This window comes from Triplophysa rosa, linkage group LG25 (assembly GCF_024868665.1).
Source record: "Triplophysa rosa linkage group LG25, Trosa_1v2, whole genome shotgun sequence".
In the NCBI taxonomy this organism is placed as follows: Eukaryota; Metazoa; Chordata; class Actinopteri; order Cypriniformes; family Nemacheilidae; genus Triplophysa; species Triplophysa rosa.
The window spans coordinates 7,895,889-7,923,506 of NC_079914.1; the positions used below are offsets into that span (position 1 = coordinate 7,895,889).

The 27,618-nt window shown below is 36.4% G+C and overlaps 2 protein-coding genes across 2 annotated transcripts; both read right to left on the bottom strand.

Moving 5' to 3' along the window:
* Positions 1-805: 805 nt before the first annotated feature.
* LOC130549249 (complement factor H-like) lies at positions 806-20,093 on the bottom strand. The gene is made up of 13 exons (XM_057326469.1): positions 20,018-20,093; positions 19,686-19,877; positions 19,102-19,290; positions 4,430-4,603; positions 4,161-4,337; positions 3,900-4,076; positions 2,870-3,052; positions 2,427-2,606; positions 1,924-2,103; positions 1,566-1,742; positions 1,298-1,486; positions 1,085-1,130; positions 806-969 (listed from the first exon to the last, which is right to left on the bottom strand). Exons 1-12 carry the CDS (start codon positions 20,085-20,087, stop codon positions 1,093-1,095), a joined length of 1,926 nt encoding a protein of 641 aa, XP_057182452.1. The 5' UTR covers positions 20,088-20,093; the 3' UTR covers positions 806-969; positions 1,085-1,092.
* A 2,110-nt stretch (positions 20,094-22,203) lies between these two features.
* Positions 22,204-26,862, bottom strand: LOC130549251 (complement factor H-related protein 4-like). The gene is made up of 6 exons (XM_057326470.1): positions 26,787-26,862; positions 26,075-26,254; positions 22,955-23,131; positions 22,683-22,871; positions 22,478-22,521; positions 22,204-22,365 (listed from the first exon to the last, which is right to left on the bottom strand). The coding sequence occupies exons 1-5, from the start codon at positions 26,860-26,862 to the stop codon at positions 22,496-22,498; spliced, it is 648 nt and encodes a 215-aa protein (XP_057182453.1). The 3' UTR covers positions 22,204-22,365; positions 22,478-22,495.
* Between the last annotated feature and the right edge of the window lie 756 nt (positions 26,863-27,618).

Genomic DNA, 27,618 nt, shown 5'->3' on the forward strand with positions numbered 1-27,618 from the left:
ATTAATGTTAACATGTGTTTCTTTGCAAAAACACTTAGGGGCGGTTTCGCAGAGAGGGATTAGTTTAAACCAGGACTGGGCCTTAGTTAGATTAGGACATTTAAGCAGTTTTTACAATCATGCCTTACAAAAAACATTACTGGTGTGCATTTTGAGACTTTTACACTTATTATTTTTAAAATATGTCACTGCAAGATACAGTATATTCCGTTTTGACAGCTCTAACATTTATTTTAGTCTAGGACTAGTCTTAAACTGCCCCTTAAAGTGCACCTGTTTAGTAATGCTCTCCAGAACAGCATTCTCTCTCAATGCATTTATAATCTTTGTTTGTAGACCCGGTTTCCACCTGACCACTTGTTATCGGCAGTGCTGGAAATGGCCGCGATTCACTCTAGACTCAAATAAAGTGGTATTTTTTATGTATGAAATATGCAGAGCGATTGGAAGCTATTTATATGGATAAATATGGAAATCCCCTACATTTTAAGGTGGAACTACATCCTCCGTTCGGTTATCAGAACCAAAACACATCTTAAGGTGTAAATAGAACAATACAATAACAAAATACATTTCAAAAGGTTTTGGATAAATCAGTTTGAAACGCTTTCATATTTAACAATATGTGTCACACTCGCTTATATGAGTGTAATTTATAGCAAAAATGATCTTAAAGCAACTATAAAAATGAATCTTTTCCTTTTAGCTCTAAAGCTGTTTTAAATGATGTTATAAGCTATGTGTGTAAATAAAACTGTAGAAAGTTGCTGAATGATAAAGAAAACCAAACTCACTGCAACAGTTTGAATGTGAATCTTTATTCTGAAGTGATAATTTTATAAAGATTATTTGAAACCATGAAACTGTGTGATAAGCATGTAGACTGCAGCAACATAAATGCATTTATGTGTTCTTGTCTCTGTGTGTCTGTCCATCTTCATGCTTTGGTTACATCAGAAAGCTTCAGGTCTAAACACAAAAGATTATGAAACAGTAAATACATCTTTACAGGTTGGTACAGGCATAAATGTCTCAAATAACAACACGTTTCTCTAAAATTAATTGTGAACTTTTGATGTATTACCTCAGTGTTTACCCTTCATTGTTTGGGAATATCATTTTTGTATCACCTAAAGAAAAGGATGAAAAGGATGTTATTGTGGGTATTTTGGGCAAACTTAAGGTAAAATGCTACTTAATAAAATGCAGAATTGATCTTTGATCAAACACATTCAGATGTCCAGTGTGACTACAGCAATGTCATTCATGTGTGAAGTGAAAACAGACATGTGCTCACATTTTTTATGAATAGTCATCTTCCCATCAGAGCATGTCCCCTTCACATAACCTAATCTTCTGAAACCTCCAGCATTCCATCCTGTTTTACAATCAAGTGCAATCTCTCTATCAGTGTGCTGTAAGTAGTTATATTGGACAGGTTGTATATTGTAATCCATATAAATCTCAGGTGTAAATCTGCATGGCTCTGTGAGAGAGACAAACTGATTAAGAGACACAGAATAAAATTTACGGGTTTGAGAATAGTTTGGTATTAGATGACTTACTCAGACATTTTGGAGGGGTGTCCCATCTCCCATCCTGACACCTGTAAAATCTCTGTGCTTTGTCCGGCACATAGTAAGATTGGCAAGAGTATGAAACCTTTGTGATGACCTCATCGATCTTAACCTCAATGTTATAATCTCCATCTTCAATTAAAGGTGGTGGAGGACAAATGCTGCCTAAACAAATAACAAACACATGCATGTCCAGTTTGAACCGTTTTCTACAGTTCATAAATAAAATATTGATTAATTCACCTCAAGAATAAATTATTTGCTGAATTTCAATATTTTGCTTTTAATTGAAATGTTAAATGAGATTTCAGACTCATTATATTATTAATTTGTAAATGTGACTCACTTGTGCAGTCAATCGTTCCAATCCATTTTTCACTTTTACACATTAAAGTTCCTTCTGGAATTTTGTCATATGGTTTATTGCACATGTATGTCAAACCTTCGAAGTTATTGTATAGACTTTTCTCATCTAACAGAGTCACAAACTGCAAATTTGTTGTCGGTTTGGTACACTGAGATTTTCCTGAAATAAAAAAGTAAAATTTGTACAATATATGTTATTTGTAAAAAAAGATATTGTATAATGCAGTTATATATTGTATAATATCTGTATGTGATACGTTCCTTTGTACAGCCACATTCACACGGTGGATTTTTAGGATTTACATCCATATTTACTTTCAGGTGTGAGTTTGGTTAAAGAATGCGGTTGTCACACCCGTAACCAAACTGCGTCTGAACACAATCTTATTAAAGACTCAAATTCAGGACTGACAACCGTATTCTGGTGCTGTGTGAAGATGGCCATAGCTTCAAATGTATAGCCTTTCATAGGATTTGACTCACTAATGCATTCTGGGTAAATCCAGGTTTGTGCGTCACACTTAGCGATGGTCTCTCCCATAGATTCATAGTCATCATCACACTCATAGCGTACTGTGTCTCCATGTGTATATTTCCTCTCATCTTGTGTTTCATCAATAAGTTTGGCATTGTTTACTGTCAGAAGAGGCTTTGAACAAAAAGCTGCCAATAAATGGGGAAAAAAACGGAAATCAGAGAGAAGTTGGTGAAAAGTTTTATGCAGACATTATTTTGTCTCTGTTTTGTCTGATCTTTTTTTTTACTGTAAAATGTCTGTGCCCAACATTTTCTCTAAAAACGCTATTTGAGAGAAAGGATTGAAACGCCTTCTCACATTTTTATAGTGCTTTAAATCCATGTAAATATTCTCTACTAGATTGGCTATTTGACTATTTGAAGAGATGCCAACACCTCTGAAAGCTCACCTTCACATGTTGGTGCTTCGTCCCAAGCTTTATTGTGGCAAGAAACTCTACTATTCCCCGTTATTGTGAAGTGTCTTCGACATCTGTAGATTACATGGGATCCATATGAATACCATTCTTGAGGTTTAGAGATGATGACCGCGTTTTCAACTTTTGGAGGACTGACACAACCCTCCTCATCCACTGGAAAAAGACAAAAACACAGGCTCTGACATGCTATGACTTTTTAATGCGATCGGCCGTACGATGTTGAGCAGGCAGAAAATCCCATACACATAACATTGCGCCAAACTTTGAGCGAGGATTTCGTAGAAACATGTGGGTTACCACAATGAAAGCAGCTGGCAGACTCTGTAAGAAGACACTTCAAAATCGAGTGTAGGTTGTACCCCTGTGTCATAGAGACATTGGCAGCTGCCAAGCCTAGACATGGTTTAGCAAGACCCACATCTCTTTATCTGAACATTGTAGAGACATGGGGTTTGCTCTTTTCACTCATGTTAGCATCATGCTAAATCATGGTAGTATCATGCTAGCGTTTTGCCAAATCATGCTAGCATCATGTGAAAACATGTTAGCTTTATGCTAAAGACACTAACATTGAGTAATGCATTGTTAACCTCATGTTAAATCAGATTAACACAATGTTAATATGTGCTATCTTCATTCTAAAACTGTTTTTCAAACTAAACACTTTTAAAGCTAAATTTTAAACTATTTTAAAACTATTATTAAACTAAGTTCTTGGGCTAGGCTTTGTCAAGCCAACATAACGTTTGTCTACAAAATGTATTATCTAGTGCTACTTCTGTAACAGTTCATATATTAAAGATGCTCAAATTCATTCAAATTTGGTATCTCCCGTCTACCGTTGACGCATTCACTTGATTTTTGTGATGGTTTGAATCCTGAATCACAAACAATTTCTGCAGATTGTCCAGCGTTTCTTTCTTTTAGATGTCAGTGTCTTGAACACTAGGCAAAAAACACATTTTCCTCTGTAAGCCCAACATTCAAAAAACACACTCACGGATACATCGCGGCTCATTTGACCAATGGCCGTTGTTGCATGTCGCTGCTCCCCACCATTTCCCAGTTAATGGTTTATAACCTGTGCTGCATGAATAAAAGAGACTGTCCTCTGTAGGGGGGTTTCTGTCTATGTACCCGTTTTCCAAGATTGGTGTAGTGCAAGATCCTTCCTTTTCTGTGAAGTATATAAATACGGTCTCATTGTTATCAATACGCAGATGTTGATGGTGTTTAGATGAATGATAATAACATGACTTGCCTACGCAGCTCTGTATGTTTATCCATATGGCTTCAGAATTACAGGTGATTACTATGGGCTGCTCGGGTTCGAATCCTGGAAGACATTTGTATTCTATTCTGGAAGCGACTTCGTAGTTAGTGCGTTCAGGACTCACAATCTGTGCGTTTGGGATGTTTGGTGCTTCACAGCGAGTGTCTGGAAAACACATTTATCACAGTAATAGAATGTAAATGATATGATGTATTAATAGCACAGATTGTGAGAGTTGATGGAAAGACATACAGTACCAGCACACAGTGGATCTGGTTTCCAACCATCTCTTGTACATGTGGCCACGGCTGCCATTTGACGATATCCAGACAAACAACTGTAAGATCTTTTCACATCCAATTTCATAATGCCGTAGAAATAGTAACTTGGAGAATAAAGACGACTGTCACGTGGAATTTCACATCTAATCTCTGAAAGAATATTTACAACCTTTAAATATTACTGAAGAGTTCAATAATATGAGTTGAGCAATAAGTCTCTGTGTGCTCACCCTCACAAGTAGGATTGTTGTCCCATTGCCCATCATTCTGACAGTAAAGTGTTTTGGTGGTTTCTTTTGTCCAGAATATCCTGTGTGTTTCAGAGCAGGTAATTTGCACAGATTCTCCAGCTCGAAAGAAAGTTTTTCCCTCGGGTTTAATTTTTTGTATTCCATATTTTGTTTCCTTGAGTTCACAGGTTATTTCTGTTTAAACATAATTATGACAAAAATCTGGATTGTCACTTAAATGCTTTGTGTAAAACTACCTAAACGTTTCCATAAAATATCTTGGATTGCAGATTGATTATACAGTATAATATATATTTATATGTTCCCATCATGGATTCTGTAGTATCTCACACTTGTTATACCGTCATATTCTGGCTTCAGACTGAGTGCATTCTGGTGTTCCCTGTCTGGGCTTGTATCCCGTCTCACAAATTTGATTGTAAATGTTGTAACATTTGAGTTAAACTGATTCAACAACTGTATGTTTGTTTAATTGTGTCTGCATTTTGTCTTTAAACAAGTTCATATGACAAAGAAGAAAAATGTGTAAATCAGTAAATCATCTTCAAATGAAATGCATTTACTGTAGATAAGCAACCAATTTAAGCTTTCTGTGTAACTTTAACATACTTCTGCTTTTAATTACTAAAATAATAATCAAGACATAACATCAAACTAGATCAACTGAGCAGTAAAGTAATAGTCATAGTCTAAGACTATAGTAATAGTCTTTTTACCAATGTGTATATATTTTTTTGTTTGTATGTTATTACCTGCCGATGATCCAAATGTATTTACACCTAAAGTCAAACAGACGATTATTGAAAACATTTCCATTTTCCAGCGCTGTGATCTGTCCTGTGGTTAAACAATAACTGATTGAAAAACTTTCAGTCTGCAAATACCTAATGCACATACCACTGATTTTCAGATAAAAGTAAAGAGAGGTCGTAAATCACGTGGGGAAGATTTCATCACATGGGTACGTGAGCTTAAAGACCCCATGAAATCAAAATCTGAGTTTTGAGGAAGTCCATGTGTTGCCAACTAGTGCTAAACACTGAGAAAACACACTTTTATCACAGTTTTCCAGGAATACAGAGCAAAAAACATTGAGTCATACTGCACTTACTCATTTTGTTCAGTAATGTCAAGAATGACATTGTCATTCCCCCTATAGACTTTCAGTACCTACCAGTACCGTGTGTCCAACTGTTTCAGAGAAGACAGCCGGGACACATTGCTGTATGTGTGACCATATGTGATTGATACTCAATACTCTTCCATTTGATAGCGAGGTGTTTTGTACGGTTTGTGTAGCGATGTGTTGAGGTGATCTTATCCCAAAAAATGGCCATGTTCTTTGTCATCTTTGTCGTGTTTGATAATATGTGTGCCACTTTTATATAGATCTTTTATAAAGATCTTAAGGCAGCAACGAAAATGAGTCTTTGAGTCTTTTAAAAAGTGTGTAAATAAATAGGGAGAAATTAGCTAAACGATAAAGAAAACCTAACTTAGTGTTATGGTTTTTATATGAAGCTTTATTACGAAGCAAGAAAATTAGCATGAATTTTAATCATGAAAAGCATGTAGATTGACATTACACAACAGTTGTTATAAATTCATTTGTGTGCTCTTGTCGCTGTGTATCTGTCCATCTTCACGCTCTGGATACATCACAAATTTTCAGCCCTTGATACATAAGATCAACTGTGAATACATCATTAAAGAGCATGTTATGTTCTATTTTTAAGTGTCCTAAAATTGTATTTGAGTCCCCAACAACAGGTTTAAATTCATCCAAGGTCAAATAACACTGTAATTTTCTCAAAATATGCATTTAATATCACCCCATTTCTCAAAGATCTCTAAACGGTTCCCTCCAAGCAGTTCCCCACAAGCCCACTGCTCCGATTGGTCGGCTACCCCAGTCTGTTGTGATTGGTCTTTCTGGATAGATGCACAACTACATTTAAACTCTTGGAGGCTTATTAGTAAATTACACAAAGATTATTAGTACACAGAGATAATAAGGTTACAAAAATGGCATCGATTTGTGTTGTAAAGATAATGACACTTATGTAAGCGAAAGGACCCACAGCTAAAGAGTAAACACAGCACAGTAACGTGACTGACTTATGAAACAATACAGCATATCAACGAAATCTATCCACAACCTTTATCCTGAATCCAAGTAATAAAAACGACAGACATTCATTAAACGTATGTAAGCGAACTGGACCCACAGCTAAACAGAAAAGATATTTTAACTGTTATATATCCGTTTTGTTTGAATTTAACTGTTAAATAAGAGCTCAGAATCATAATTAAGTGTCATATGTACATATATCGTATGCAAATCTGTTCTGGCAAAAGTTATGTTTTGTGTGAACTCACTTGTGCAGTCAATCGTCCCAATCCATTTTTTTTCTTAACACATCAATGTTCTTCCTGGAATTTTGTCTTATGGTTCATTGCACTTGTATTTCAAAAGATCAAAGTTGTTAAAAATATTTTCTCCTCTAACATAGTCACAAACTATGTATGTTGTTGGTTTGGTAAACTGATCTTTTTCTGAAATAAAATAAAATAAAATGAATTTGTTTAATAAACATTAAGTGTAAAAGATCATATTGCATTTAAAATGGCAATGACTATAGACCACTTCACAAGATTTTTGTGAATTTCACTCACTAATGCATTCTGGGTAAATGCAGGATTGTGCGTCACACTTAGCGATGGTCTCTCCCATAGATTCATAGTCGTCATAGCGAACTGTGTCTCCATGTGAATATTCCTTTCATATTGGGTTTCATCTGTTAGTTTGGCATTGTTTACTGTCAGAAGAGGCTTTGAACAGAAAGCTACAATAAACAGGTAAGCAAGATAAATTTATAATAGCTGAACCCAGTTTTATGCAATACCAACATTTGCTTATTGCATTAAGATGTGGCTACATTTGACTGGAAACAAAGCTACCAATCAGGAAAGTTCTCATAAAAAACAATGTGTTAAGCATTTAAAAGTTCAATATATCTTGACCTCCACATTGTGGATATGGATTATCCCAGTTTCCATCTGATTGGCATTCATTTGCTCGTTGGCCGTACATCTTCATGTTGTCACTTTAGTGCATTTGAAAACTAAGACATGTCCAGATGTATAAGGCGGATCCCTGGATGTCCCATTAAAATCTGAACATTACGGAGTTCTTGCTCCTGACAGCAACCTTTTCTTAAAACAAATAACACATATAGGACTTTTATAATCTTAATTCTTGCGCCTCCTTATGCCATGGTCATTCACACCCACAGTAAGAAGTACTTCACCCGCGTGAACCGTGAGCCCAGCACTGACAATAAATCCAAAATAAATGCAAAGCAGAAGTTTGTTATTCTATCTTATGCTGTTTATTCATGAAAAAAACAATCACTGTCAGGACAGATCATAAAACAAAGTGCGTATGAAGTATTTTATATAAAAAAATGAAAATTCTGTTATCATCTACTTGACCCTCTTGTCATTTCAAACCTTTGTAACTGTCTGTATGATATCATGTGCAAATTATTTACATCATATTAGTCATCACAGTTAATATCACAGTTGGTGATGCTGGGTTATTTACTATATTATATGAAGTATCAACACAATATTGTAGTCAGCACAGTTAATAGCATCACAGTTACTCACCTTCAGCTGTTATAGAAACATTTATAGAACAATTATGTAATACATTTTTTTTAAAACTTATGCCAATAATTAAGTAAAAGAAGAGTGATTTCGGTTTATCGATAATAACACACTAAACTTAACATAAGTTTGTTTACTCACTTTTTTCATTCACTAAATATATCATGGTTAAACTATGTTTATTTAGGTGAGAACATAGTAAATTTGTGGTTAGTAAGATTCTATTACAAATGAGCTTGATCCAGTCTGGTCATTCTTATGTGTTTTTGTTTTGTTTTTTGTCACCATTCTGAGTAAAGTCTGTTTGGTGTAAAATTCCTTAATCTTCAGCAATAATGCGACATTTGACTGAGATCGTAATAGGTCTTGTCTCAAATTTGTTTTATTGTATGCAGTGAACTGAACTTGCTGTTTAAAAATTTGCAATAATACTTAGATATTTATACTAAGGTGCTCAGTATGTACATCTGTATACATCGGTTTGTGTGGATTAAAGTGAAAATGTGTAAACTGTTGAGTTCCTGCTCCCGACAGATGACTTCTACAAGAAATTATATAAGATATACAAGAATGTATTTTATATTAACTTTGAAAATGTCAAAATATTACACGCCACCTTGGGAGGAAAAACAGGCATTTTCTTTACTCAGTTGTGAGATCACAGTTTAGTACCGAATGGACAAAAATACACAGTGGCTGCCACAATTTTTGTTAAACTAAACTCTTTTAATTTTGAGCATGTGTTTAATCTAAGTTTTTTTAAAACTGTAATGTAAGTTCTAAAACATTTCATACTGTCTTACCTTCAGCGTTGGTTGAAATGTTCTTACATTTCGAAAGAAGGAAAAGGAAAAATATCTTGCAGGATTGGAGTCATATCCATGGATTAATTATTTTTCATTGAAATATAATTTGATTAAATTAAGTTTATTTTAAGTAAATTTGTCCAGCACTCTTTACATGTGCATTGTTACAAAGCAGCTTTTACATGTTGCAAGAATGCATAAAGCATGAGGAATAGGCTATCATTCTAAGATGTTACAGATGGAATAGTAAAAATTTATTGTGCCAATAATTTATGCATATGCAAAAAGTAAGGCTATTTTTTGTTTTAACATGTGAGCCGTTGGTGATTGTGGTAAGGAAGTTTAGAGGTGGAGAAAAAAGAAAAGGCTCATGTGAGCAGTTCTGCTGAGAATTTATTTTATGCTAATTTGACAGAAAATATAATTTAATATATAAATTAAGATATAAAATATTAATGAATCCCAAAGACGGTTCCCCGGATGCACGCGCTTGGCCCGAAGTTAACTTCTGGTCTGTGTTTGTTGATCATCTGGCTAGTGGCCAATTATATAATTATGCCTATTAATATTTTATTTTATTTGTATTATTATTTTATTGTATAGTAATTAAATTAAACAAACGATTTGTTGAATTTTTTTGCATGTTCATTTTTTTTATTAAACAATTTGTTATAAGGGTCATGAAACTTTGTCGCATTTGAAGAAACCGTATGGGACATTTAGCAGTTGAATTTATTCTCGTAGTCTGTTTGCTACAGTAATAGCAGTCCAAAGTTTATCCAAATTAATAAATGCAATAGTGTCAGTAATTATAGTTTATATTTATTTTATATGTAAAGCATTATAATTTATGTGTACTGTATATTGTAAATATAGAGCATCTTTATTGCAATTTCTTTCCTATGTGTCATGACTCTGCCTCATCATGTCATGTCTATTCTTGGTCTTGTGGCAGAGTCATGGCAAAGCCTTAGGTTATATGTGGGGAGAGAGATTTTGACCCTTTCGGCCTTATATACTCTCTCTCCGGTCTGCGTCTCTGTTCCCGCCCTTTCGTTCCTGTTAGCTTCCCTTCAGTGTTAATCCCCGACACCTGGTCCTTGTTTACTATCCTCCAGAGGTGGGACCAAGTCATTGTATTGCAAGTCACAAGTAAGTCTCAAGTCTTTGCCCTCAAGTCCCGAGTCAAGTCCCAAGTCAAGACAGACAAGTCCCGAGTCAAGTCCCAAGTCAAGACCGACAAGTCTCAAGTCAAGTCCCAAGTCCTACAGTTTGAGTTTCGAGTCCTTTCGAGTCCCTTTAAAGCGAACCCTGTGTATAGAGAGATGTATGGCTTAATGCGTTGTAATAGCCTCACACTACTAGCATTTGTCGTTAGAAACACATCAAATATTTTCAGTTCTTAAAAAAAAAAAACTAAATGTAATACTCATTTTAACCTAAGGAGGCTGCCATGTTCTTTTTCGATGACATAAACTGGTTGCAAGCACAGCTAGGCAGCCAAACTAAACACCGACACACTAATCAGTTCTTCAGTAAATATAAGGTTCTGTAGGATAATATATGTGTAACAATGTTCACAGCAAGGAAGAAGGAGGAGGGAACCGGCGAACATTGAACAACAAAACTTTAATAAAATAAACAAACAACAAAACGAAAGTAAAATGCCAGCAGCTCCCTCACGGTCGACTGCCGGTCACACATAATAAAACATAACGTAAAGTCCAGGCCTGGTTCTCTCTTGTCCTTTACTGTTGTCGCTCCTGCTTTTATATAATGCTAAAAAAATAAAGAAAATTAAGACGCTATTTGGTGTATTTTCCTACATTTTAATATTGTTTGTCAGAAACATCACAAACATGCATATTAATAACCAAAATCATTTCGAATTTATCATATACACGATGTTTTAGCCATTATACAATGCATTTTATCCAGATTTTGACTTTTTGATGTTGATTTTTCAACATCAGTAGCCTAACATTATTGTCTTCTCTTCCTCCGTCATTAGCTGACGGGGGCTAATATTCACGTGTGCTCTAATACAGAATAAATAACCAAACCGCAAGCATTATTATTGTGTTTATCAGTATACTCTCATAATTTATAAAGTATACGATTACGGTGGATGCTGATGTCTTAAATAGTCTTAAATGTCTCAAAGGCGGTAGTTTAAAGCTGTGATTTAATGCACGCTCACCTAGAACAGACGTCTAATACTGAACGCGTTCTTTTATGGCTTGCAGGCTGGCTTGTGTCAAGAGGACATACCGCCACCTACTGTCCCTGTGTGTTTGTATATCTGATCTTATGTTTTACGTGTCATATTTTACTGTTATATATGGAAAACGTGTGTGCTTCGCTGTTGCGAAAGAGAACAGGTTTAGGTCGCAACCATTTGACATCACGGATTCTGACGCAAAAAATAGCGGCCTCCTAGTAAAACATTTTTTCAAAGTTTATGAATACTGTGACAGTTACACTGTTTTTTTTATTTCACAATTATAAAGTCAATGCCATTGTTCATATATTAAGCCATACATTGCTCTATACCCAGGGATCCTTTTAACGTGTTTGCAATGTAACGTTAACAGTGAGTTTACAGTCTCATTGATTTAACTATGCAGCTAGCAAAGTTACTTAGCCAATAAGCTAACGTTAGCTTCATTCAAAACTTACCGTTCTTTGTGCAACTTCAACGAATGTCGAACGAAGTTAGAAGTTGTTGCGTCTCCATCTGTAATCTTCGACCCGCATGTTTTGCATATTGCAGTTCGTTTTTTGTTGACCACCTCGTAGTTTTTATACCCGAACGAAACTATCTTTGGTATCATTTTTGCCAACTGGCACGTTGTTTGACAGTTCTTCTTCATTGGTTGTCCTGCAATTTGATTGGATGGATGCTGTCGGATCAAAACAACGTGGATCTAAATTGATTGGATGTTGTGCCGACAGCACACACACACACACAGAGAGAGATACACACAAACACAGAGAGAGATAGAGCGGCCCACGTCAACATACTTTTTAATCTTTGGGTTTTGTGGAAAGTAGCAAGTCTTTTCAAGTCAAAAGGCTCAAGTCCAAGTGAAGTCACGAGTTACTGACGTTAAAGTCCAAGTCGAGTTGCAAGTCTCTTTACATTTTGTCAAGTCGAGTCAAAAGTCATCAAATTCATGACTCGAGTCCAAGTCATGTGACTCGAGTCCACACCTCTGCTATCCTCTATTAGTTTCCCTTATGTACTGTATAGCCCTTGTGTTCTCTGTCTTGTGCTGAATCGTTTTGTGCCATCCACTGTGTGAGTCGTGTCTTGCATGTAAACCTTGTTGGAAACTTACTCTGAAACCGGTCCTGTTTTCCCCCTGTCTTTTGGTTAGTCTTGTTGTATGTTTATCGTTAGTCTAGTTTTGGTTTTCTTTGATCCCCCATCGAGGGAAGTATTTATTTTCTGCTTTTGTTTAATTCATTCGTGTCGGTTTTGCCCCATCGTGGGTTTTTGGTTTATTTTCTGTTTTGTTAATAAAGTCTTGTGTTAACCCCTTCACCGCCTGCCTGCATCTGGGTTCTTCCCCACACCTAACGTGACACCTATTTAAAAATATTATTTACCTGTTTTAAAAGAATTATTTAATGTAGTCTTCTAGCAAAGATTGTCTGTCGACTGGTAAAAAGTTTAATGATTTTCTGCTCAGGGCTCTGTGCTGACAAACATTGCACAATCTAAACAAATCCAAATACACAAAGTTTTCTTTTGATAAGTCTTTATTGTGGTATAAAACCTGCTACAAAAATAAAACACTAAAAATGAGCAGAAAAAAACATTAGGCTGGTTCAACAACACTGGTCTAAAGATCACTGTATTAAAGTGAAGACAATTCATCCACACAGACATACAGTACGAAGATCAAACACTGCATTGGATTATCACAAACTGAATCGTCTTGACAAAACGTAATGAAGCAAGTAATCAAACTGCAGCATAAGATGATGATAGTAGAGAAATTATAATTTATATTAAATATACCAAACTCTGTGTATTTATACATCTCCACTGTTTTAATGTCAAACTTTATTTTTGTATGTGGAATCATATAAAATCATATACCAGTAACATAAGTTTAAGACTGAAGATGCAGCAGGCGTGTATGTGTACAGGTTTGGCTGTACGGTTCTTGTTAGGGCCAAATCTGATTTCACTTAAACATTGAATGTTTTTTAAAGGTTTAGAATCATGTTGTGCTTAATCTACTAATATCAAAAACATTCACTTATAGTGCATTCATTTGGTCCAATAATGCTCACCAGAACAGCATTCTCCCTCCCTCTAAGGCATTTTTGATCTTTGTTTGTGACCCTGAACACTTGTTACCATCAGTGCTAGAAATGGCCGAGATTACTGTAAATTTGAGGGCTCTATTTTTCTTAAACCATTGTCGACAAGATACCACTTGACTACCATAGTAGTTTTTGTCCTATGTTTGAATACAGACTTTCTTCCAAATATCTTTCTCCGTGTTCAGCAGAACAAAGATATTAATACAGGTACAACTTGAGGGTGAGTTAATGATGATATTTTCATTTTTGGGTGAACTTACCCTCGATTTGTTCCAAATCTGTACAAATTTCTTTGTTCCAATAAACACAGAGAAAGATATTTGGAAGAATGCTTGTAACCAAACAGTTCTTGGCCACCATTGACTACCATTGTGGGGTTAATTTCTTTGTTCTGTTAACCACAATCTTTTGATATTTTGAAGAATGTAGGAAAGCAAACAGTTCTGGGGAACTTTTGAGTACCATTGTCATTTTTCCCATGGTGGTCAATGGTGGCCAAGAACTATTTGGTTATACAACACAGCAAAGTTAGAATCCCTTGTTTTTTTGCGATTCATCCTAACATGTTCAGTGCATTCAGAACAGATTGTGATGTCACTTGTTTGTGGTTTGGGGATCTTATGACAAAAAGTTTCCACCTGACCCGATAACAAAAACTCCATCACACACAGTCCATAGCTTGCAACAGTGTATTTAATATCATGTTTTGGTCAAAGATCTTGATTTCTCTCTCATACAGTATCTGATTATATCTGGGTCATTTTCACAGTTGAATTGATTATAAGGCAGCGATGAAAATAAGTCTTTTAACTCTAAAGCCCGTGTGATAAAATGGAGCAAAGTAGCTGAATGATGAAGAAGAGAAAAAATTCACCGTAATAGTTAAAAAATAATACATGAATTTAAGAAAGATTTTATTAAATCATAAAACGATATGATGTAGATTGAAGCAACAGTGGTTATAAATGCGTTCGTCTGCTCTTGTCGCTGTGTGTCTGTCCATCTTCATGCTTTGGTTACATCAGAAATCTGAACACAGAAGATTATGCACATTAAAATCTCAAAAGAATTATATAATCACCTTGTTTTCATTTTACAATTATTGCCTTTACTTCCAAATTTTAAGGAAATTAATAATTTTTCTATATAAAATGTGATTGAAGAAATAATATAATTGATAACGCTGATTTTTTTAAATAATTTTAATTTTAATTTTAATTTTAAATAATTTTCTGTGCATTAAATAATAGAACAATATTCAACAAAGTTTCTCTAAAATTCATTGTGAACTTTCATGCATTACCTCAGTGTGTCCACTTCAGTTTTTTTTGTTTAATATCTTTTGTCACCTAAAGAAAAGAAACAAGATCGTGGCTATATACAGTATAATAAATGTGATCACGAGTAAACTATTAACTTCTTCTTCTCCTGATTGAAACTCATGTGAGGAGAAGAGTTTAATGGTCTCTGAATGATCTGTCGCTTTTTTAAACCTTCCTCCTACAGTACATGCATGAGATTAAACTGTATTTCTGACATTTAAAACACATTCAGATGTGAACCGTCAGTGTACAAACACTGGGATTAATATAAAGAGACTAACATGTACTCACATTTTTGATCAATTGTTATCTTCCCATCAGAGCACCGCACCGCAACGCTGTATTTTCCTCTCGAACTTCCAACCATCCATCCATACTTACAATCATGTGAAAAGCTTCTTTCACTGTGTTTTACATATTTATCTCGCAGAGGTTTTATATTGTACTCCTCATAAATCTCAGGTGTAAATTCACAAGGCTCTACGAGAGACAAAATCTAACTGATGAAAGGTGCAGTGAGCGATTTCTGTTAAAAACTTAAATTAACACACAAACAATTTTGTGATTGTTTGCTAGATGTCTGAAAGGCGGACATGGGGTATATTCTCATATCATCTTTACTTGTTTGTTCATTTGCATAAATATTTAGCTTGGCCCGTGTAAACTGTCCTGAAGTATGTGTTTAGAGTGTAATGGGAGTGAGAATAATTTGGTATTAGATGACTTACTCAGACATTTTGGAGGCGTCTCCCATCTCCCATCCNCACACACACACACACACACACACACACACACACACACACACACACGAGAGCGTCTTGTAAAGCAGTTAACACACAGCGCCCAGGAATAGTGTAAACAGTTACCACGCGTAACTGGAATTAGTAACAGAGGTTTGTTTTACTGTTATGCTGCGGGCTGGAATTCGTGAAAGTATAGTTCCTCAGTTTCTTTAAAAACCAGAGGGTTTGAAAGACATTACGATGTTGTTTCTGATTTATCTATAAACTGTATATAAATGCACTCATCGTAAATGCACTCATCCTAAATATCGCACTCATAGTCGTGTGATGGGGCTCTTTATTACACGGCTCATTTGAATGCTTGATTCTGATTGGCCAGTCGCGACATTCCAAGGGTTGTTCTTTTCAAATAACAACCCCTCAAAACTAATAACACCCTGTAACCCGGATTCTGCAAATCATTTTGAGAGGGGCAGTTTAATATTACACAAAAATTCATTATAAATATGTCTTTTAATAACATATATGACATTATATTTACAAATGATTAAACCATTTGCCTGTTCGTAACGTTTGAACGTAGTTTCTTACTTTAAAACCGAAAGTAAATGGCTTTTCCTCGCGGAAGGTCTGCATTCGGTAAAATTGAGCTAATAAAATATTTCAAATTCACATTTTATGTCCAGTTTTTTTCTCATGTGGCAAGTAGCCGTGTAATAAGCGGGATAATGTACAAGCCACCGGCTGTTATCGCAAAATAAGCCCCTTCAGTGTGATACAAGACCCTCCGCTTCACGTCGGGTCCTGATCACACTGTCGGGGCTCATTTCTGTGATAACAACCGGCTGCCTGTACATTATCCCTTACATATCAGCATGGCAGTGATTAGGAGGCAATCACAGCCACTGATATAGAGCCCCTATCACCAGAGGTGGGTAGTAACGCTCTACATTTACTTCGTTACATTTACTTAAGTAACATTTTGGAAAATATGTACTTTTAAAGTACAATTGAAAGTGGGTATTTTACACTTACTTGAGTATATTTCTAATAGAAAATCTTTTCTTCTTTACTTCATTACACTGTGTAACATTCCTTCGTTCCTTCATTTTTAAATGAATGAACGATTAAATAATTTTTTTTGTTTATTTCAAGGTTGTCGTCTCTTTTTACTGCGGCATTCCCGAGTGATTGATTCTTTTGAGACGATTCTTTAACAGCACTGATTGAACAATTGGCAAAAACCTCTGAATAGGTTCACGAATCAGTTCAAATGATTTGTTCAGTTCGCAGCACGATCTTGAATCATCTAAAGCGGCGGGTTACTCACTCCTAGTAGCAGGAAACTTAAGAACACGCAGAACACAATCAGTGTTGGATGAAGTGGATATGAATCTATATCGATCAAACCAAAACTGCAAATGCGTCATATTGTTTGCCAGCAATGATAAATGCCCGCCATATGCCCGCGCCTGCCGAGTGCCGACCTGTTCGTCAGACACTGCAAAATGCGCGCGACCTCTTAGGGCGTTTTCACACCTGTGTATCGATTGCTTTGTTCCAAAACCGGGGGTTAAATCGCTACAATATTGAAATTTATTTTAGTTCGGTTCGCATTCACAAGGCAATATCTCAAATCTCAAAAAAAAGTGCATCTGTTTATTTTCCGGCCGGTAACGCGAGTGATAATGACCGTCAGCTGCGCGTTGTCTCACGTCTCTCACGGCGGAGCTCGGGAAGCATAAAAGGAGGAGAAGGACGAGAGAGAATCAGGCCTGGATTTTATGTTATGTTTTATTGTGTTTGTGTGGCCGGCAGTCAACTGTGAGGGAGCGGTCAGCACTTTACTTTCGTTTTGTTGTTTGTTTGTTTTATTAAAAGTTTGGTTTAACGTTCGCCGGTTCCCGCCTCCTTCCTTCCTTACTTTGAGAACACTGTTACAGGGAGCCATTAGCAAAACAATCCCTTTTGCGTCACGCAACTTTACATAATTACCCATCATACATTGTGATACAGTCTGGTTCGTTGGTCCGTTGGGTCGGATGGCTTTCACACGTCTACCGAACCGCTCCAGAGTTCGTTTGCAATCGGGTCGAGACCACCTTGTTCAGGCGGTCTCGGAGCGATTGTTTTGGGGCGGATCCTAGCGCGATTGCCATGTTCACATATGCCTAAACGAATCGAACCAAGAGAGAAAACGCACCAGGTTCCGAAACAAACCCTTATGTGTGAAAACACCCTTAGACACAGACGTGGGCTTGCAGAAATATACATTTGAAGAACAGAAGGACGAAAACTTGTTGATGGGCGTTAGGTTCACTGTTTACTGTATGTTTACAAGTAAGAGCGTTTCACAACACACACATGTGACAACATGAGAAAACATGAGTTTTGTCTCAAATCAGTTTGTGTTTCATATAAGAGATCACTTCAGATGTTCTAGATCATCTTAGGAAATGCTCTGAGTTTAATTAAGTGCATTGTAAAATAAAAACTCTGCATGGGTTCACTTTAGTTTGACGTGGATTATTATTCTAAATAAGTTTAGGACTAGATGACATTGGGACTAGATGTAATTTACAGAAACGCTCGTCTTTTCTGTGCTTGTTTATTATTTAGTCTCTGTGTGTATATTGCAAAGATATCTGCTTATGATCATAAGAATAATAAAAATATGAATAAATATAATATGAAAATATTGGCACTAATATAAATTTTTGAATAGTATACAAACAGATACAAAGTAACTGAGTAACTAGCTACTTGAGTAGTTTTTTCATTGCATACTTTTTTACTTTTACTCGAGTAAAACAGTGACTTTTACTTTTACTTGAGTAACAATTTCTTTAGTTACTTGTACTTTTACTTGAGTAAAGATTTTGGCTACTCTACCCACCTCTGCCTATCACACTCCTACTCAAGCGATATTGCATTATTACATCTTCAAGATATTCGTTTAACAGTTTGATTCAGTTATAAATATTTTTGTTGGTTGTATAGTGTTAAAAACTGAAACTGGGAGTTCTTCAGGACCAGCGTTGGACTATGTAGTCCGAAGTGGTCTATATGTGTAATATGTTTGTAAATTCGTTAACAGATCAAATTGAAATTCATAGCAAAAGTTTTTGTGAATTTGACTCACTAATGCATTCTGGGTAAATCCAAGTTTGTCCATCACACTTAGCGATGGTCTCTCCCATTGATTCAAAGCCATCATCACACTCATAGCGAACTGTGTCTCCATGTGAATATTTCCTCCCATCTTGGGTTACCATTAGTTTGGCATTGTTTACTGTCAGAAGAGGCTGTGAACAAAAAGCTGCTAATAGACAGGAAAAAAACAAAATAGAAACCTGAGTGGTTGAACCCAGTTAAACACAGTTTATGCAATAGCAACATTTTGCTTATTGTGTTGTATTAAGACGTGGCTACATTTGACTGGAAACAAAGCTACCGATCAGAAAAGTTCACATAAAAACATAGTGTTAAGCATTTGAATGTTTAATATACCTTTACCTCCACATTGTGGAAATGGATTATCCCAGTTTCCATCTGACTGGCATTCGATTGCTCGTTGGCCGTACATCTTCATGTTGACATCAGTGCATTTGAAAACTAAGACATGTCCAGATGTGTAAGGTGGATTGACTCCTGGATGTCCCATTAAAATGTGAACATTGTTGAGTTCCTGCCCTAGACAGCTCCCTTTAAAAAACAAATAAGTAAGGGATAATCCATGGCTAGACATGCATTAAGTAAGCAATAAGGTATGAGAGGCTGTGCTTTATCATGAAGTCACTGCTGAAGTGCACTGTTAAGGAGTGATGCGAAGTGAGAGTGCCTGCAACCCCTTCATCCGTGACTTATTCACGATAAAGCACATTGACTCCCAAAGTAGGACAAAAAAATGGGAGTCAATGGTGACCCACACAATTGCTGCCACACTGTTAAGAAAATTTGCATTAATACTTATACTGTACATTGATACGAAGGTGCTCAGTGTATATGTATGTGAGCGGGGTATTTACTGTACATGCGTAATCTGTTTGTGTGGTTTAAAGTGGGTGCATCTGACTTGTTGATAGTTTTTATGTCTTTACCTCCACATTGTGGATATGGACTATCCCACTTTCCATTTGACTGGCATTCAATTGTTCGCTGGCCGTACAGCTTCATGTTATCATCAGTGCATTTGAAAACTAAGACATGTCCAGATTTATAAGGTGGGTTGATTCCTGGATTCCCCATTAAAATCTGAACATTATTGAGATCTTGCTCCTGACAGGTGACTTCTACAAGAAATTATATAAGAATGTACAAGAATATAAAAGGTTGTCTTTGGAGAAAAACAGGCATTTTATTTACTCAGTTTACTCAGAGGCCACAGTTTGGTATGATTTTGACACAGAAGACAAAAAGTATACTGCCCTACCTTCAGCGTGTGTTGTAATGTCCTTACATTTCAAAAGAAGAATAAAGAGAAATATCTCGCAGGATCTCATGTTTAGCTGTAAGCAGAACAACCTAAAAATATTGGATTAATACTTTTTAATTGAATTAAAACTGAATGAAATTAAGTTTATTTGTACAGAGCTCTTTACAATATGAATTGTTACAATGCAGCTTTACAGAAATATTTACATGTTGGAAGAATGTATAAAACATGAGGAATATATATTTTTTTATTTTACAGATGAAATAGTACAAATAAATTGTGCCAATAATTTCTGCATAAATATAAAAGTTAGACAATATATGTGTTTTAACGTGAGTCGTTGATGATTGTGGAAAGAGAGTTTAGAGGTGGGTAAGAAGAGAATGAAAGAATGTTGGTGCTAACTTGACCGAAAATATAATTTAATATATAATATAAGCTATAAAAATATTAAAGAATGTTTAATAGTTTATTTCAATATTAATTAAAGTGAATACAGTAGTCAGTAATATAGTTTATATTTATCAAATATAGACAGCATAATGATTGTAATATATCGTGTAAATATAGAGAATCTTTATAGCACTTTACCTGTTATGAAGGAATTGATTCATGTAGTCTCCTAGCAAAGATTGTCTGTCGACTGGTAAATAGTTTAATGATTTTCTGCTCAGGGCTCTGTGCTGACAAACATTGCACAATCTAAACAAATACAAATACACAGAGTGTTTTCTTTTAATAAGTCTTTATTGTAAAGTAAAACCTGCAAAAAATGCCAGAGAACAGAAGCTGAAATTCATGTAACATGAAATAACCCTTCAACATTTGTCAACTCTTAGAAGAACTAAAGCCCCTCTACATTGAAATTATACATGGAAGTTGAACTGTATATGCAGTTAATAATTCAAAGGTTTAGTGGAACCTTTACTCGTGAAAAACTGTAGTAGGCTACCTGTATTTTTGCTAAACTCTTTTTATGTACATTATGTGTGACGGGCAGCTCAAACACAGAGCGGAGCAGACAGACACTTGCGAGTCTCTCTCTCTCTCTGTCTCTATTCCGACGAGCTGCGTGCAAATGAAGTTTCTTTTGTATGTCTGCACTTGAACCGCTGTTTAAAACTGTTGTTATTGCTGTAAAGTGCTAATTCAACACGCGTCTGCATCTACTCGAGGTCAAATCAATGAAGCGTGTTACGATATATTTTTAACGCGCCGCTTTGACAAAAGGCGCTGCAGTAAATTGCAAGTCTCTGTTTGTTATGCAGCTGTTCTCTTGATTTTTAAGTATACGTATATTTATTTATCTAATGTGTTAAATATTCTTTCCACACTGTCTGTCTTTAATATAGGTTTGCAGTCTTTCTGCAAGTCCTCACAAAGTCAAGACATCCCCCATAAAAGTCATTTGCAGAGCCCTGTTTACTGAGCACTACAGAAAAGTGAAACATGGAAAAAACTTGTTCCTTAGTTTGAAAACAGCTGGTAAATAAAAAAGTGTTTGTATTATTAATAATACATTAGAATTGGAGGACGAGGTGTAAAGATAAAGATTCTCAGCTCTACTATTTATTTTAATGTTTATTCATGTGATTCTTTGGCGGTCATTAGGTGGTACTTGGAACAACTATTTTATTAAAGGTGGTACTTGGTCTGAAAAGTTTGAGAACCATCGAGATCTCCCATACAGCATAAACCTTTTCCCCTCCATCCAGAAATAGCTCCATCAATCTGAGAAGGTTCAAATGAAGGATTGCATGATATTGGTGTATATACTGAAACTTTTGGCAGTTTATAGAATTCATTTATCTGATTCAAAATTCTCAAAGAGTTTCTCAACACATAATGACTGCTACCTAATTTACAACATCAGCAAGCATGGCTTCCAATGTCATGTGAGAACTCTGATATCACGTATCACTTCTCGCGTGCGTCCGGTTGTGAAACATTGTTTGCGGACCAGACAGTTGTCGGCGATTCGGACCTATTGTAAAGTCATGCAGTGTGGAATCTCCCGTCGCCGATCCATCGTTCAATGTGAACACTGCAGCAACTAAATGCGACCCCAGACAGTGATGCAAAGACTGAAAATCGGGCAATGTGATCTCGGCATTAGTATATGTGTGTAAATAAAAAAGGAGAAAATTACTGAATGATAAACCAAACTCACTGCAACAGTTTGAATGTGAATCTTTATTCTGAAGTGATAATTTTATAAAGATTATTTGAAACCATGAAACTGTGTGATAAGCATGTAGACTGCAGCAACATAAATGCATTTATGTGTTCTTGTCTCTGTGTGTCTGTCCATCTTCATGCTTTGGTTACATCAGAAGGCTTCAGGTCTAAACACAAAAGATTATGAAACAGTAAATACATCTTTACTGGTTGGTTGGCATAAATATTTCACTTCTACATTTCTCTAAAATGCATTGTGAACTTTCATTGTTGCATTACCTCAGTGTTTACCTTAGTCTATCCAAATATATTTTTTGAATCACCTAAAGAAAAGGATAACAACAATATTATTGTGGGTAAACTTATTATGGTAATATATTACTTAATAAAATGCAGAATTGATCTTTGATCAAACACATTCAGATGTCCAGTGTGACTACAGCAATGTCATTCATGTGTGAAGTGAAAACAGACATGTACTCACATTTTTTTTTAATAGTTATCTTCCCATCAGAGCATGTCCCCTTCACATAATCTGATCTTTTGACACCTCCAGCATTCCATCCTGTTTTACAATCAAGTGCAATCTCTCTATCACTGTGCTGTACGTAGTTATATTGGACAGGTTGTATATTGTAATCCATATAAATCTCAGGTGTAAGTTTGCATGGCTCTGTGAGAGAGACGAACTGATTAAGAGACACAGAATAATATTTCATAACGGGTTTGAGAATAGTTTGGTATTGGATGACTTACTCAGACATTTTGGAGGCGTGTCCCATATCCCATCCCTACACATGTACTGTTTTTTCGGTTCTTTCAGCACATAGTAAGATTGGCAAGAGTATGAAACCTTTGTGATGACCTCATCGATCTTAACCTCAATGTTATAATCTCCATCTTCAATTAAAGGTGGTGGAGGACAAATGCTGCCTAATGAAATCACAGTATCAAAGACAAAGATTAAGCAATATACTACAGTTCATAAATAAAATCTTGTTTAATTTGCCAGTAGGATGATTTGTTTGCTGAATTTTAAAAATTGTATGATTACTCATTACTGAGTAGCACATGTAAGGGCGAGTGGGGTAAGATGAGCTGTTTTTGTGGTCGTTGATCTTAAAAGGATAGTTCCCCCAACAATAAAAATCCTGTTATCATTTACTAATCCTCTTGTCATTTCAAACCTGTATGACTTTCTTTCTTTTGCAGAACACAAATGAAGATATTTTGAAGAATGTTGGTAACCAAACCACGGTGGTACCCATTGACCTCCATTAGTTTTGTGTCTATACAATAGAAGTCAATGGCCATCGTTGTTCAGTTAACTACATTCTTTAAGATGTCTTCTTGTGTGTTCTGGAGAAGAAAGACAGTCATACAGGTTTGAAATGACATGAGGGTGAACTATCAAAATAAATTGATTTTAAGTTGAACCAACAGATTATACATATGACAAACTAAACAATGATACAAGTTTAAAACCAAAATCCTGGAGACCCACGATCGGGGTTGGGTGATGGGGGGGTTGAAAGGGTGTTGTGGTGGTTGGGTTAGGTCCGTGGTCGGGAACCTGTGGCTCTTTTCAAAAATCATGTGGCTCGCCAGGTGTATTACCCTTCACTATCATTTGATTGTTAAAAACATCATAATACATATGAATATTTCAGGTTGTCCTGACCAATACACACATGCAGTGCTATGCGCAAGCGTCACGACACTAATCAACGGCAAACGACGCTTCTATGGGAACCTCTCGCGCCCGCAGGCCAGATTCAAGATACCCAGGATGCGAGGAGTTTAGAAGACCGAGCGTCATGCTTTTATCGAAAGTTACGGCTCTCTGTGGCGCATGATACAGAACTCGTTGCCTCGCTATAATCACACGTTAAAAGTTTTAAAAACAAACCATGCAGCAAAGTATCCGTTGATCAGATGGAAGCAAACTGCGACGCGTCAGTATGGATGCGCTGTGTTTAACTCCTCGTATCCGTGTGAGCAGTCTTTCTCACATATGAATCATATGAAGTCCATACCTACAGCTGTCAAGGTTGACAGAGGAGTTTCAATGCCGGTATGTAGGTCTAAGTGTCTTGACCAAGTACGAAACGACCTACAAAGCTATTAGCAAGACGCTAGTTATGTTTGCCTTCACGAGCAGAGCCGAGCAGAGCTCCGTGTGCTTTTGAAATGTTCTCGTGGTACCCTGATGTCAGACAATCTCTGATCAGTCTGCACCATTTCAAGAAGTCGAACATACCTGCAGTATTTTGTGAGTATCCATACTATAGGAACGTGCACTTTAAAAAATTGTTATATGTTAGATATAATGAAGTTTAATTGAATGGAGGCCTAATGTAAACATATACGTGGTTTATAAGTAATGGAAATAATTTTTTGGAGCCTCAGTTGCGTGCACCGTTTCTTTTGTGAGTTTTTGAGTCGTCTTGGACATGTTATGTTGAGTTGGACATGTTATCTTATCAAAGGAAAAGAACAATTGATCCCCACAGGGGGTTGCGGGGGTGTTGTGCAGGGCAAATACGGCACCCCTCTGTTATAACTCTTTAAAATCATTTAATTTCTTTATATCTAACATAACATAATTTTAATGTCAAATTCTTCAATATATTTATTCAGAATAAAAAGGGTTAATGCAGCTCACAGGCCAGGGCCATAAATCCATGAAAGGTAAAAAATCTAAATGTGGTTTAAAAAATTACAAGCAGTTTGTCCCTTCACGCGTCCCGTAGTTCAGTTGTTTTAGCTTTGTTTATTGAGTACCTCAGAGATGACGGATTTTTGTATGCAAACCCCAGAAGCGAGTTAGCATTTTAGGACTTCTGGTTCCATCGCCCCAAAGTCTATGGGTTTTTTAAATGGGTTTTTGGTAAATCGCTTGAAATAAGGTCTGTGGTTAACAAAACCTATTTTCACATTTTATTCTATGACATAAAACACACCAATTATGACCGTTTTGTGATTTTTTTAAAGCCTGATTGTGTCTTAAAAACGGCGGTTGCTAACAAGTTGCTAAAAGTGACTACTTCCTTTGGCGGGGACATCGCACATATAACGCTCACAAATAATGCAACACAGGCACAAATCTCTTTTAAAATGTAGATGTGGATTCATTCACAGAGTAATAACTTACCAGGGAACACATTTTTAATAAAGTTTGAAAGAGTTGTCGGAGGCCTGGTGGTAACGTTGATATCGAGCGACCTTAAGTGTAGTCTGTTTATAGCATCGTGTCAGCTTTTTACTTCTGCCGATTGTATTTCGGCTTCAAAAATAGCAAATATATTGTTAATTTGTAAAGAAATTTGTTAAAAAACGTGTAAACATCATAAACCTTTGTTAATCACGGAGCTTATTTTTTGCTATCTTCCAAAAGTCTATGAGAAAAATGCACAGGCTTTCGGTCGAGGGAACCAGCGCGGCACTTACTTCCAAGTTAGCCTGCAAAAATACGTCAACTCTGAGGTACTGGATTAGTTAGCATAATGTTTTTATTTATTTACATGGATGAATGGATTTGCGGACCTTTAGCGGTGTAACAAAAGAAAGCTTTTAGCGGGGATGTGAATCCTCTCTACTCCACTTCGGCTGCTGTTCAGTTTCGCCTACCAAAGGGCGCCTCAGCCTGTGAGGGCAAATGCACAGTGGCTCAAGCCACGGAGCCACCCCACCCTTCCTGTTCATGAGAATGTGTTCGATTCCCGTCAGTCCGGGAGTTTCAAAGGAGAAATACCAAAACGAGAGGGTGGCGGGAGATGGGTGTGAAAAGCGGGAGACTCACGGCCACAATGGGAGTGTTGTATGGTTTGCATCTTTGATATGTAAATGTGTTTGTAAGATTTTGTGTTAACTAACTTGTGCAGTAAATCGTTCCAATCCATTTTTCATCTCTACACGTCAAAGTTCCTCCTGGATTTTTGTCATATGGTTTATTGCACTTGTATCTCAAAGTATCAAAGTTGTTGAATAGATTTTTCTCATCTAACAGGGTCACATGCTGCAAGTTCTTTGTCGGTTTGGTACACTGAGCTTTTCCTGAAATGAAAATGTAGTATTTGTCCAATGTAACATGTAGAAAGATTTACAGACATTAACATTTAAAAAGCAATGCATTTATGTACAGTATCAAATCTCTATACATTTATTATACAATAAATTGAAATTCATGAAAAGGTTTTTGTGAATTTGACCCACTAATGCATTCTGGGTAAATCCAAGTTTGTCCACATCCACTTAGCGATGGTCTCTCCCATTGATTCAAAGCCATCATCACACTCATAGCGAACTGTGTCTCCATGTGAATATTTCCCCCATCTTGGGTTACATTAGTTTGGCATTGTTTACTGTCAGAAGAGGCTGTGAACAAAAAGCTGCTAATAGACAGGAAAAAAACAAAATAGAAACCTGAGTGGTTGAACCCAGTTAAACACAGTTTATGCAATAGCAACATTTTGCTTATTGTGTTGTATTAAGACGTGGCTACATTTGACTGGAAACAAAGCTACCGATCAGAAAAGTTCACATAAAAACATAGTGTTAAGCATTTGAATGTTTAATATACCTTTACCTCCACATTGTGGAAATGGATTATCCCAGTTTCCATCTGACTGGCATTCGATTGCTCGTTGGCCGTACATCTTCATGTTGACATCAGTGCATTTGAAAACTAAGACATGTCCAGATGTGTAAGGTGGATTGACTCCTGGATGTCCCATTAAAATGTGAACATTGTTGAGTTCCTGCCCTAGACAGCTCCCTTTAAAAAACAAATAAGTAAGGGATAATCCATGGCTAGACATGCATTAAGTAAGCAATAAGGTATGAGAGGCTGTGCTTTATCATGAAGTCACTGCTGAAGTGCACTGTTAAGGAGTGATGCGAAGTGAGAGTGCCTGCAACCCCTTCATCCGTGACTTATTCACGATAAAGCACATTGACTCCCAAAGTANCAATCTGAGAAGGTTCAAATGAAGGATTGCATGATATTGGTGTATATACTGAAACTTTTGGCAGTTTATAGAATTCATTTATCTGATTCAAAATTCTCAAAGAGTTTCTCAACACATAATGACTGCTACCTAATTTACAACATCAGCAAGCATGGCTTCCAATGTCATGTGAGAACTCTGATATCACGTATCACTTCTCGCGTGCGTCCGGTTGTGAAACATTGTTTGCGGACCAGACAGTTGTCGGCGATTCGGACCTATTGTAAAGTCATGCAGTGTGGAATCTCCCGTCGCCGATCCATCGTTCAATGTGAACACTGCAGCAACTAAATGCGACCCCAGACAGTGATGCAAAGACTGAAAATCGGGCAATGTGATCTCGGCATTAGTATATGTGTGTAAATAAAAAAGGAGAAAATTACTGAATGATAAACCAAACTCACTGCAACA